This window comes from Etheostoma spectabile, chromosome 10, assembly GCF_008692095.1.
Source record: "Etheostoma spectabile isolate EspeVRDwgs_2016 chromosome 10, UIUC_Espe_1.0, whole genome shotgun sequence".
NCBI lineage: Eukaryota > Metazoa > Chordata > Actinopteri > Perciformes > Percidae > Etheostoma > Etheostoma spectabile.
Genome location: NC_045742.1, coordinates 8,310,377 through 8,323,854, shown reverse-complemented (window position 1 = coordinate 8,323,854; position 13,478 = coordinate 8,310,377). Strand labels below are relative to the sequence as shown.

Sequence of the window (13,478 nt, the reverse complement as noted above, 5' to 3'; positions counted from 1 at the left end):
AAGTTGCGTTGTTTTTTTTTTTCTAGCCCATATCAATGTGTACTGTATGATACTTGTGTGTGTTGCAGCTTTTGAGTTTGGTGGTGTAGTTTCCACTGCAAGTGCACTCGCAGTCAAGTGCAAAAGGCAATTTGAGGCAGAGCTATTGGCGGCCATGTAGCGTTTCACTGGGGTCATACCTCACCGGCTCCATTTTGTAGCTGAGAAATGACCTATTTTTATGTGTAATTGCTGTAGAACAAACTAAACCAAGCATGTCATTGAAAGCGTGCTGCTTCCACAGGGGAACCCAGACTGCAAAGGTTAGGATGTAGTAGGTGGAGAGGGGGGGGTGCTTTGTGAATCAAAGGAGTGGAGAATGCCAACAGCCTTGTCCATAAGCCAGCCAAACAACCATAAAACAAATCAGCTACTTAGTGACAGCTCAGGTGGAAATAAAAAGGAGGAGGGGTCGCAGTATGTAGTTTACGTATGCTCCTCACTCAGCTACCCAGGGTTGCATGCTGCCATTCGTTCCACATGTAATCTGCTTCCCGACCCCCTGCTGTCATCCTGAGACACCTACATTACACGGCTCATGCCACCCTGGGTTTGATAGACACCTCTAAATGCTGTCAGCTCATTCATTTTCCTCCCTGGCTATCTGTGCTGCCCTATGCTTCCAGTGTCCAGAAGACTGAACACAACACTGCTTATAATAAACATCATTATTGCAATGCATACATCACTGAAGTATAGATAACTGTCCCCATATCTTTCATTTTCAATTTTTTTTTTTTTTACCACTAGAGGGTGAAAAAGCTTACGGTAGCCACTTAAGACCATAACAGGACTTTCACATATACTTATTATTTTAATAAATCAAATTCTTTTGGGGCCATTAGTATCTTATTAGAGCCCCACAGGGTTAGTTTTGTAAAACATTATTCTTAGGGATAAAATATAGGGGAATTTACTACAGAGCTCTTTCACTTAAAAACAGCAATATTTTTAGACGTTACTTATATATTTTTTATATTTTCTATTACGTATCTTTACTATTTCACTGTATTTATTGTTAGTTATAAAAAAATAACAAGACAAATTCCTTGAATGTGCAAACCAACTTGCCAATAAACCTTCCTGACGGTGATATGGGATATAGTTTTAAGTGGTCCTAAAGGCTGATTATAGAGCATTTTAGCAAAGACAACATTTCCTACTTGTCCTTCCCTTCCTTGCATTTTTGAATGCCATAACCCTCATTTACCCCTTCTCCTCCTTCTCCGCTCTCACCCGTAACAGTAGGTGACACAGGCAGCGATGGAGAGCAGGGAAACGAGGACCACCATGCAGGCCGCAATGACCAAGTTCCTCCTCTTCTCCTTCTCAGCCTGCTGACGCTCCCACCACTCCAGGTCACTGAACTGACAACGCTCCCCCACGTAGCCTGCTACACAACTGCAACAGGTGAAAACACAAACAGCATAATTATGTAGTTCATAATCACAATCTATTATTGAGCGTTAGTGTACTTACAGAAGAGTTACACTTAGTGGGTCACATGCATTCAACACATTACACATAACTCAATGCAGAAATGATTTTACATTTCTAAATGTAATACATTACATCTATCTTCCAAACATTATGAGTAATGGTTCTGTTCGAGCCTGACTGATTGGTGGCTTTAGATTTCAGTAACCACAAAGTTAGCAGCAAAATACATGTTACAAACTTTATGTAAAGAATATTATAATGAGCAGTTGTGTTTAACACTGCAAGGGAAGAAACTACATGTTTGCTGGAATAATGTACTCAAATTATGAAATGGAGTTAAATGTTTCTTGCATAGCGCTCATTAGAGCTGGGTATAATTATATCATGCAAGGTGACATCCAGTCAGTGGTTTTAATCATGAAACAATAGTGACACCTACTGATTGCCAGCTGTAGTAAATAACATGAGATCTACTGTAAGAAGCCAGCGAGCCTGCAATGTGTGATGCAGGAGGTATTCTCATACTTTTAAACAATATTGGCATAATGTGATGGAATTTCTTTCCATGTGTTTTTGTAGTGCTGCTTAAAAAGTAAAATACTTTCTAGAGATCAGTTAACTATTCTCCTGTTTGAGTTACTGTACACTTTAGAGTGCAGTTGGTCAATGTAGACTCTCTTGAAATATAAATAGCAGCTTAACTTTAACCTCATCTTCTACAGAACAGATGATCAAAGGATAACCGTTTGGGAAAGTGAGAATTGTGTACGTACACACAATGTCAGTAAACTGTTAAATTTGGAGATCAGGGGTTATACTCAAGGGACATGGGGGGTTATTTACTTGCAAGCATAGGACTCCATTTCAGGAAAGTAGAAGCAGACACCCTGGTACAGACAGTAAGACTCATGGGTGGAGGGGCAGTTTTCTATTGAGTTACTGTTGTGGTGCTGGGTGGTGACATCAGCAGGGCTAACGGTCGACACCCATGGCGATGTGGTCTCCAACTCTTGTAGATTCGGGAAATAATGTCAATAAATTAGTCACATATACAAACAACACACTGTTACCTTTTAAAATCTTTAGTCATAGTCTGCTCTTCAGAATACTAGTCTTCCTGTGAGATGACTCATGTAAACACTGTATTCCATGTGCTGTATGATAAAAGGGATTAGATTACATCCCATTAATGTTGTTTGCTTGTTTGTGTGAAGCACAAAGTGTTATATCAGAATATGTTTACATCACCATATTTTTGTCTTTTCACCCAGTGTGTTGACAACTCTGTTTTAGCTACAGAGTGAGGCATCACACTTCTATTTAATCGTTGTTAGGAGTCACACATGCCTTGTACCAAGGTAAGGACTACTAGCCAGTCAGAAGCAGAGTATGAGGGCGTGCCACTCTAGCAGCTAGGCGAGCATTATAACATGTGTTACAAAGTGACGCACATTCATCACGGAAGTAAAGGCTGGACTACAGTACAGCTGTTTGAAGCAGTTTTTGAACAGTGTTTTCTGTTGGAGAAGGTAAGTCCCTTTGGGGTGGACTTTAGGCTTTTTCACGTTGTAAACCTATTACATGCCCAAAAAAGATAAATAACACAATAAAGGAAAGGGAAAAAGCCAAAAAGCATAATATGAGCTAGAATGCAAAACAGAAAATAAACAAGCAAAAACCAATACAATACCAATGAAGGCAAAAGAGTAAAAGACTAAAAGACTAAAAACCCAAATTACAAACAAAGCGAGTTAAAACAAGTGTGTCTTCAGCTGCTTTCTAAAAGCATCAACAACAGCGTGTTGAGTCATACTATTTACAAGCCTCCACTCTCTCTCACCACTTTAAATATGACACCTGATGATCAGTGGTGAGAGCAAAGACATTTATCCTGTCTAACACAGTTTTTCTAATGTTCTAATAGTAATAACCATGACACTGAAATTGTATGTGCTGTAAATAATCAAGACACACCTTGACAAGTCTTCCCATTGCCGTGGTATCCAGAGTGGCACTTGCAGAGATACTTCCCCAAGGCATTTTGGCATTCTGCATGTTTGTCACATTTGTGTGTTCCCTGTTTACACTCATCAATATCTGAAACAAAAGGAAGAAATACCTACAATTACACAGTATTCTGTGTTTTACAAGTTCATGAATATGTATATAATTTATGTTATTAGCTTGTCCAGATAGCATTTATTTTTATTTTTAAGCATTACGATAAAAGAAAGAAGAACGATGATAAAATTTCTCGGTGCAAGTATCATTTTAGCTGTCAAATTAGTTGAAACGTGACCTCTTACTGTACTACTGCAGACAGACAAACATAGCAAAGGAATTTAAAATAATGGGCCTCATTCACCAATCGTTCTTAAGAACAAATTTGTTCTTAAACCCCAATTACGAAGTTTCCATGAAGATTCTGATATTTACCAATGTTTTCTTATGTGGGATTTGTTCTTAAGTAAGAACACAATTCACGCACACTCACGCACAAGAATTGTGCTAGGCCTATATACTTCCTCAGTTCTGCGCCCTTCTCCGGATACAGCGTTCACTGCACAAGACTGTTAACGGTCTATGGTAATTGCATTCCCTGCATCGGTTTTATTTGCTGCTTTGTATCCACTGCTGACACTACTAAATGTGATGTCTTGTTTTTTGCTAACTTTTTGCAGCAGTACCTCAACTTCTGGAGTCAAACAAAAAAACTAATTTAAGACAAAACTTAGGAAGGTATTGGTGATTGAGGCCTATTGTGAAGAGTTACATTGCTTTTTGCATTTTTAGGCATTTTGGCTTTAGCTCCTGTCATTAATGTTTATATTTAATATTGGGATGCTCCATTCTAAGTGCTACTGTAAGTGAAATAAAAGTGTCCCTGTATCAACTGTTATTCCATGAGTTTTCTTGAGGATATGTCACATCACCCCAAGACTCGTTTGTAGTACAGGTACAGAAATACTCACCCACACACATGTGTCCATCACCTGTAAAACCTTCTAGACACAGACAGGTTGGGCTGCCAGCAATGAGCAGGCACTGTGCGTTGACATCACAGCGAAGCGAGTAACACTCATTCTGGTCTGACAGAGAAGGGGACACATGGAATCATGACATTTATTTAGAGTAAGGTCTTCAGTGGGAAGCACTACACATACTTTGCACTGTTTACACTGTTACCTGAAACCATCTTGTCTGTGAAGAGAGTTGGCTCATTGCCCACATCCGAGTCTAGATCAGCTGCTACTTTATCGGTTGACAGCCCAGGTGTTGTCAAGGGTGTGCTCTCATCGTTGAAGGTTTTGTTTTTAAGAGATGTTAAATCAGTGGATTCACTGTCTCCAGATTCTACACAATACATTTACATAGTTAACAAATGGGCATTTGATATTGGTCAGCTAGACTTCATTGCTTATACAGAAGTGGATGAAGTAAAATATCTCAAATCACCTGCTGTTCCATTTAAAGCATTGGCAGGCAAGCAACGTTTTCCATCAGCTGATAGGTAGAAGTTTGACAGGCAGGAGCAGTGGGCGAATCCCAATTTGCTTTCACACACCTGGGCACAACCTCCATTTAGGTAAATGCAAGCATCGGTCCCTGCAAATGAGGATGCAATATGTATAAATATAAAGCTCAATCATTCACTTTTAGGATGTCTTGTTTTATTGCTCCTGGCCTACACGTATCTTATCATTTATCCCAAATGCATAAAATCCTAATTTAGAAATATCAACACATAGAACCAACACATAGAAAGCGGTGGAAAGACAAAAGAGGCTGTAAGATACATACTGTATCATAATGCACAATTTCCAATTTGAGATCATTTTCTCATCCTTCCTTTGCTATTGCTTGTGCTACATGCAGTGTAGTTACTATTTATGTTGTCCTCGGGTCAAATTTGGCCCCTTTTCAAAGTTTCTAAACCAAATATATGGGTGTGTTTCAACTAAATTGCCCACAAATAGCATGAATGGTTCCATACATTAAACAGGCTGTGATCATCCATCAACATATGTCCGTCTGATCTTTAACTATTAGCTAAAATAATTAATAATTTCTGGTGTTTTTATCTCAAAATGTAGGTATAATGTAATAGGTATTAGGTTTATTGACTATGAATTCCAAAAGTAAGTGTAAAACTAGTGGTAATAAGTTGGAATAAAGTTGGCAAAGAAGATGTAACACAGAATTGTGTGATCATTTATATTTTCTGATTTATAAAACAGGCAAAACAGACCGGGGCAATTTTGACCATGATTGATGGGAAGACAACACAACTGTTAAACCTCTGTGTTTAGTTTCTGAACAAATCTCTAAAATGAGTCCCTGGCATCTCTCTTTACCTGGTTTAGCAAGGGGATGAACCACCACGATGGATGCTGGTTGGACCATGTTGCCATGGATAATTTGCAGTTTTCTCCCAGTCCGCTTGTGCACGCTCCGCAGCTGCTGGTGCTCCTGGTCAGATATCCACAACCTGTCTTCAAATACTGCCAGGTCAAAAGGCCGACCTGGAGGCATCAGAATGGAGGGAAAGAAGATTTTGAGTTCACCAAGTGTTTTCAAGGTGAGAACTATTCTCTATCTTGTGTTCATATTACCTAAGGGAGCATTGTGATTGCAAGGACATTGCTGAGAGAGGGATTTCAACAGATTTGAATGATGTTTTAACGAAATGTGCAGTTAACTGGGAATATCACTGAATGAGTTAATGAACAATAAGTACATATTCATTTCAATTTCTTCCCCTCCTATGGCTGCTGTAGGACATCTTAAGTTTTTTTAGGTTTATTAGCCTTAGCTTTACTTTGTCAGACTCAACTCTATTTTATTCAGCATTGACCTAAGCATTGACATTGATTGTATTTTATCATCTGTTGTTTTTGCGTTTTTTTTAAATTACACTTAGCACCTAACGACAAGCAAGTCTGCATAGAAATGTAATCAAACAATCAATACAGTCAATACAGTGATCTTATATATATATGTGTGTGAATGTGTCACACAAGCCTCACCTACTTGGTTCTCTAACAGGACCTGTCGTTCTGAACCATCCAGAGCAGCAGTCTCCACCAGGCCCCTCCTCTGGTCGCACCAGAACAGACGATCCTCTGTGAAATCAATGGTCAGGCCGCTTGGTGACACAAGGTTGGTGCTAGCAATTACAGCACGGTCTTTCCCTTCCAAAGAGGCGCTTTCCACGACAGGAACGGCCCCTATATCAGTCCAGAACACTTTCCTCAAAAAGTAAAAAGAGCACTGCAAATTAGACTCTGAAGAAGATGCATTATTCCCACAGAACCTTAAGGTGTCACCTGCTATATGCTCTGTTGTTTATTGACATTGTTAATCCCTCTAGGTGAATTGCAGTTAGTTTGTAGTTTTAATTTCTGAAACTATCATACACATATATAAGCCACACTCACTTTGCCAAAGGATGAACTGCGATATCTCTTGGTTTTTCTAGCCCTTTGCTTACAATGGTTATTCGGTTCAGTCCAACCAAGGTACTGCAGTCAACAGTTGACTGGCTAGAGGACAAAAGTATAAGTATAGTATAAGTGTAAAACAAGACCATATCAGACCATATCAAGTGTGATGATGTTTAGCAACCTAACTGTAACTTAAATATGCTATAAAAACCAACTCCAAAAAACTACTACTACTTTTAAACAAATCGAGTGGGACATTTAAATTAAATTTTGAAGCTTAATAAAAATAAAAATGATTTAACAAAAATCAAACATCAAGTGTTGCCCCCCTTAAAACACTGAACAGCAAATGTCTGATATGCAAATGTTCAAGGTAAATCCTCCAGCACTTAATGAAACAATCTTTTCATAAATAATCCTCAACATTTACCCTCTGCAAACACCACACACCTTTTATCTGTCCAGTACATCCTGCGATGGACCCAGTCTAGCGCTAGTCCTTCTGGAGAGTCCAAACCATCAGAGACGAGAACGTCTCTCAACCCACTGTTCAAACCAACCCGCTCAATTGTCTTCTGGCTTGTACTAGCAAAGTACACCTTGAAAATGCATATAACAATATATAAATAATGCATTCAGTATACAAAATAGCTGAGATGAGCAGTTAAATATTCATTATGTTTTGTTTTGCTACTGTAAAGTAGAAATGATTGTTTTACATTGGCGAACCCCACAGGCCATCAAATTACAGTGTCTGTCCACTAGGTGTCTCTGGATGTCTGCACCAAAACCTGAATCTGGTCTTCCTAAATTCTGTTACTCCAGACTCATGACACCTTAGGGTAGCATAGTACATACTCTACTGCTTTTGCTTCTATTGAAAGAAATCTGAAACAAGCCGGAAATAAAAGATGCAAGGAGTTTTCATCTTACATTATTCTGGACAGGGTCATAGTCCAAAGCTATGATTGTTCCTCGGGGCTCCTCCACAAGGGATTTATCCCCAGTGCCATCAAGATTAATTTGTTTTACATCCACTAGATTGGCAACTAGCAGATAAGGTGCTGGTCCTGAAAAATAAAAACGTTACTTTATCATCAGATGTACTATAGTAAATGTAATTTTTCTTCTATTTTACCTTGTAATTTTTGTTTTACCTTTTTTTGAATAAACAGAATTGTGAAAGATTAACAGTAGAGTACACTGTCAGATTAGATAGGCCGAGAGTGTGTGCTTATCCGCCTCAGCTGACTGCTCTGCCATAGAATGACTCACCAGAGGCAATGCAGCGCTTGCCATCTTGGTGGAGCTGGTAGCCAGGCAGACAACCACACTGCCACCTAGTCGGGGGGACAGGAGTACAGAGCTGACTGCAACCCCCTCTGTCTGCAGACAAGCAGCCTGCAATGGCGACAAAACTGTGTTACACATACTCACACAGATAAGCGTGTGTTCGTCACACAGAGGCCCTATTCTTTAACAGGAATCACGCAGCATATTGATTTAATCCCACTTTGGTCGACGTAATGACGCCGTTGATTATGGGAAGGTGTTTATGTGGGTGGATCCTTCAATGCAGTAGGCTTTGAGAAAGTGAAAATGGCACTTATGTGCAGAAACAGTGTTTTTTGGCCGTACTTTAGGTCAAAAGAAGGCAATTCAAGTCGAGCTACATGTTCATCTTGCAATGCCGATTTATCTCGTGGTGGGAAGGACCCTAATACACGGCGCTGTTAAAACATTTGCGTGTGAAACATCTGAAAGAATAAGAGTTGTGCATGAAGGAATCAACAGACAGCAGCCACAATGCAGCAACTTATGGAAAAATACACTTCTGTGGACGTTGTTTACTTCATTAACCCGTGTCCTGTGTTAATGGACTGATGATGGGAGTAGGATTCGGTATTCAAAAAAAATAAAGTCAGAAGTACTTTTATTGGTCTCTCAAGGAGAAATTAGTTTTTGACATTGAGTAACTTACTTTGCTTCAAGAGTTACAGACACAGGGTTAAAAACAATTAAAAGACAAATGTACAGTCAACATATGGGTTACTCAAGGGCCTGTGCAATTTGCAGATTTACGATTCAGTTTCAGCCAAACACAAAAAAATCTGGATTCCGTGCATCCCTACTTTCTCCATCCTAATTTTACCACTTTTAATATGACAGGACAGTAAAAGTGAGGCTATATTTTTCAAATTCTTATTCAGTTAGGCTTAATGCAGTAGAAAGTGTTACATATGAATACATTGTAATAACATGGATCTGTTCACTGTGCCATATTGGTGAATCAATGGCTACAGAACGACTTTTTAGAGAGTCCAAAAAATCTAGGCGGGCAAATTTAAAACCCCTAATCATGTCTTCATAGATGATGTCTTACTCTAAATTGATTCCATCACTTGTACAGTATGATCATTATCTTTTGGACTGATTAATGCACTGGTGTGCTGTCAGATGTTGGATCCATCTGACTGGTCTGATCCAAGTATTTATATATATATATAAAGTATATATATTTAGATAACATAGAACGTAGAAATAATATAGTAGTTACCACATCTATCATGTTGCTCAGTTTATCAAAATGACCCAAAACCTGACACTTCTTACTGTTGCACCAAATCATTCAGTGCATAGCTTAATGTTAGCTTAAAGCCCTGGGTATCCTGCTCTGCCTTTGAAAAAATGAAAGCTCAGAGGGGCCGATCTGGAATCTTCCCTTTATGACGTCATAAAATAAGATTAAAAAATAGTTTTGTCTATAAAGATATCTACATAGAATTCTGAAAATTAGGTAGATTTAAGATTCAGATTAAACAGCTGATAAAACTGTGATGTAGTCCCTACCAGTACAGGCTTGCCCATCCTCCTGCAGTAAAGATCCCTCTGGACACACACAGATAGCCCCCTCGTCTGTTGTCAGGCATCCATGGCCACACTTGGTGATATTGCCTTCACATGGTATGATCTCTGAATGAGGAAAGAAAATGTATATCTTGAAACATTTGTATCAATAATCTGGTGCATTAAGGCTTGGTGAGTCGAATAAAAGATTAAAGGAAGTTAAAGAATGTCATACACTTGGTCATTAATGGCTATATTAACAAGATTAAAGGGATGTTACATGTTTAAAAATGTCCCAGGTTATTTTTGGTCTCGACAATAAGTAGAATCTAACAGCCAGATGGACAATAAGATTCCTAAATCCTTTTGTGAAGTCGACCTTAACCCTATCAAAACAGATGAAAGTGTGATGAGAATGCAGTCAAAGCCAACACCGTGAGGGTGATGTGATGTTAGCTCAGCGGAGTGTGGTACCTCCTGTACCTGTGAATACGTATGCAATACAGATTTGAACCTGATGTGAAATAGTTTCTATTAATAGTATCTGTTGTCTTTGCCTCTTGACTGGTAACTTTTCCCTAGTGGTGAAATAAATATTGTTCTAGCCTTCCAGCTCTAGGGATTTATTTTGTTATAAAGTCATGTCACTGAGTAGACTAAATATCAATTGATTAAATTATGAGAGAACCGTTTTGTGTATAAAAATGATAAATAATAGAATAAGTGAAAAGTACTACTTTTAAATGAAAAATTGACTTAACCAGATGAGGATTTTAAAAACTGCTGTCTTTAAAGAAAACAAATTTAAATTTATTTTTCCCATTTGTTTTCATGGAATCAAAAATAAGACATAAGCAGCCCGGCTATATCCTCCTCCATGTAACCTCTGTTGTCGGCACCATTGTCTAGCCTGCCTCTTGGCTGCATAGTTGTTTTCTCCTGGACTTGAAGGTTGTCTGCCTGACATCTTATAGACAGGCAAAGCTGCTGACCAGATATGTTTCCGATTGCAAGTGTCACCTGGTCATCTAATCTCATTTTGTCTGTGAACCATCCCTGTTCTCTTGGCCTCATAGCTGTAAGATTAGAAGAGATTAGGATGTGTCCATGTTTTAGCATGTTGTGAAGTTAATCACTGTGTAGATACTATGGTATTAACAGTAATTAGAAGGAACATTAGCAGAAAAGAAAAAAACACAATTAAATAAATAATACAAAAAATAATGTCACCAAGCCTCTCAGTCTATATCCTTGATGTTACACTTCTGGGATTGCTCCGGTGCCGAAGAAATTCCGTCTTTCCATTTCCTTCCGCTTTCTTTGTGTTGGAATTTCTAAATTAAAGGATTAATGAGGACTATTACTACAGTTCCTCAGATCCCTGTAGGTTTAAATTTAGACAGCTAGCTGGACTACCTGTCCAATCTGAGTTTTCTCTCGTAAGACTATTTTGCTGTGGCTCCGTGCGGAGCTTAGCGCCACCCGTGATAATTCTGATTGGTTTATAGTAATGCCATTAAACCAGAGCACATTTTTCTCCCATCCCCAAATTATACAAATGTGGGGTAGCCAGGCCCAAAAGTTAATAGGTTTTAGCAGTTTATTTGACTAAATAAAGATGACTATACATTCCTCATGCTGCAGTGCATACGTCTGTGCCGAAGCATGAGATTGTCTGAGATATCTGCTCACTAAATACTAATTATGTATTACTGGCAGATAAAAGACTTGCATTGTGGGAGAGGGAAATGACCAAATACAGACTGAGGTAGATAGTTATATGAAATACCTGGATTAGTAAAACAAGCAAATGTCTCCAAACAATACATTTTAGTATAGCACTTTTGACAGAAAACTGGCTGCTGTCCAACAAGGCTAGAAATTGGTGTAATCCTAAATATAAATTGTATTTATGTATTTTACTATCTTTGAAATGATATCCCTACTTCCAACTACCTTACACAGCCCTTCACTACCAGCACGACTAGTGACAAATTGGCAGTGTTTTTACCCAACAAACTTAACACACAATTGGCAGCTCACATACGTCTAGTTTAGTACTGTATGTCTAGCACATGACCCAGCCTTTTTATTGGCTCTGGAGGGTCAAAGCAATGTCTGGGGGACAAATGCCACCTTTCATAGCACCACAAAGAGAAGAGGATCTAATGTGAAACCAGAGCTTATTTCAGTATGCTGACAAAAACAAAGCACAAGTGGTACCACTTTTTGAATAAAACCTACATATTTCTTATCTCATAATAATGATTATTTTTTCAAATTCTTCCGCAGTCACACTGCAGTTTCACACTGCACTTGACATAGCTTCCCATAAAGGAAAGATAATTGCCCAAATTGTATACCACATGAATGCCAATTCTTGTCAATCAAGGGGTTTTGCCAATGTATTGGTTGTCAACATCCTCTAGAAGTCTCATTTTTGTTTTTTTACCATTATTGAAAATGCATGAAGTCATTTGATCGTCACAAGTGAACTAGCAATCCACAATTAACAGCTAGTGTTATTTAACTTCCCTGCTACCTAGTTTTATTGCTATAAAACGTCATCTGTTAATTTTTTTTTTTCTGTGTGCCATTATACAGTATAATGCTGTTATAGAATCAAAACTGAACTGAAGCTTTTTAAGAAATTAGAATAGAGAATACATTAGAAAAATATTAGTTCATATGATCAACATAACATATACTTCCGTTCCGTTCCTTTGTGTAAATATAACAGGTATAAGCACTCATTTGTCCCTATTGCAGTAAAGCTCATTAATGACCAGAGATGAAAGTATGACTATGAATATTTTTAAGGTATATCTGTGACTGTGATGGATGAATGAAATTGGTTTTGTTTTGAAGTATGGCTTTTATCTTATTTAGTATAGAAAATTGTAAATCTGCTATTTGCACAGGCCCTTGAGTAGCCCATATGTTGACTGTATATTTGTTTTTTAATTGTTTTTTCACCCTGTGCTTTCGTTGTGTCTGTAACTTATGCAGCTAAGTTGCTCAGTGTCCAATGCAAATTTCTCCTTAGGGAGACCAATAAAAGTACTTTGACTTTTGACTTTGACTTTGATATATGTTTCCACCAGTAGCGGAGATGGCGTGGGTGCTTGGGTACAGCAGGCCTAGGGCCCGTGCCAATTAGGGGCCCCTCAAACGCTACCGATTTTATGTCACTTTACGAGAAACGGACACCTCGCTATTTGTTTGTAACTGAGGGAAGCTAATTTCTGCATATGATCGCATGATGATGTAATCTAGCTCTTCTTAGCATTAACAGTCATTTAACTCATGGCTACAATGGTAAACCCGCACAACAATGACAATAACCAGACAACAAAACACTAAAATCTAAGCAGACACATTAAAAAAACAAAAAGTTTATGAAGTTACATTTGTATTTCAAACAAACGGCAAACTTTTCTGCAAATTTTAACTCAATGTACTGCCTTGCATCATGGGAACTGACCAGCCAATGAGCTACGCTATCTTTATTTTTTTTGTCATTATTTTGTTCTTGAGTCAGTTTGATAGTATAACCTTCAAATGCACAATGCGACCCTTCTGTTTGCTTCTTTCTCAAATAGCTTTTTTTGTTTTATTTCCAAAAACTATACAATATTTATCCAGGGAGTACAGTTAGACAGTGGCAGCACCATATATATACATTATATTTATATATATATATATATA

General features: G+C 38.2%; 1 protein-coding gene and 1 long non-coding RNA gene across 2 annotated transcripts in view; one reads left to right on the top strand and one right to left on the bottom strand.

The window, feature by feature from the left end:
• LOC116696533 (uncharacterized) overlaps positions 1 to 6,746 on the top strand; it is a 13,707-nt gene extending 6,961 nt beyond the window's left edge. The window contains exons 2-4 of the long non-coding RNA XR_004333761.1: positions 1,285 to 1,449; positions 5,844 to 6,058; positions 6,526 to 6,746. This is a non-coding gene — a long non-coding RNA (uncharacterized LOC116696533). The remainder of the gene's footprint in view (positions 1 to 1,284; positions 1,450 to 5,843; positions 6,059 to 6,525) is intronic.
• Positions 1 to 13,478, bottom strand: part of egf (epidermal growth factor) — a 21,437-nt gene that overhangs the window by 2,138 nt on the left and 5,821 nt on the right. The window contains exons 8-20 of the mRNA XM_032527557.1: positions 9,774 to 9,896; positions 8,199 to 8,324; positions 7,857 to 7,993; positions 7,374 to 7,522; positions 6,918 to 7,022; positions 6,507 to 6,730; positions 5,835 to 6,002; positions 4,936 to 5,085; positions 4,666 to 4,833; positions 4,452 to 4,568; positions 3,454 to 3,576; positions 2,323 to 2,488; positions 1,276 to 1,440 (exon numbers count right to left, since the gene is read on the bottom strand). Coding sequence (XP_032383448.1) covers positions 1,276 to 1,440; positions 2,323 to 2,488; positions 3,454 to 3,576; positions 4,452 to 4,568; positions 4,666 to 4,833; positions 4,936 to 5,085; positions 5,835 to 6,002; positions 6,507 to 6,730; positions 6,918 to 7,022; positions 7,374 to 7,522; positions 7,857 to 7,993; positions 8,199 to 8,324; positions 9,774 to 9,896 — 1,921 coding nt within the window. The remainder of the gene's footprint in view (positions 1 to 1,275; positions 1,441 to 2,322; positions 2,489 to 3,453; positions 3,577 to 4,451; positions 4,569 to 4,665; positions 4,834 to 4,935; positions 5,086 to 5,834; positions 6,003 to 6,506; positions 6,731 to 6,917; positions 7,023 to 7,373; positions 7,523 to 7,856; positions 7,994 to 8,198; positions 8,325 to 9,773; positions 9,897 to 13,478) is intronic.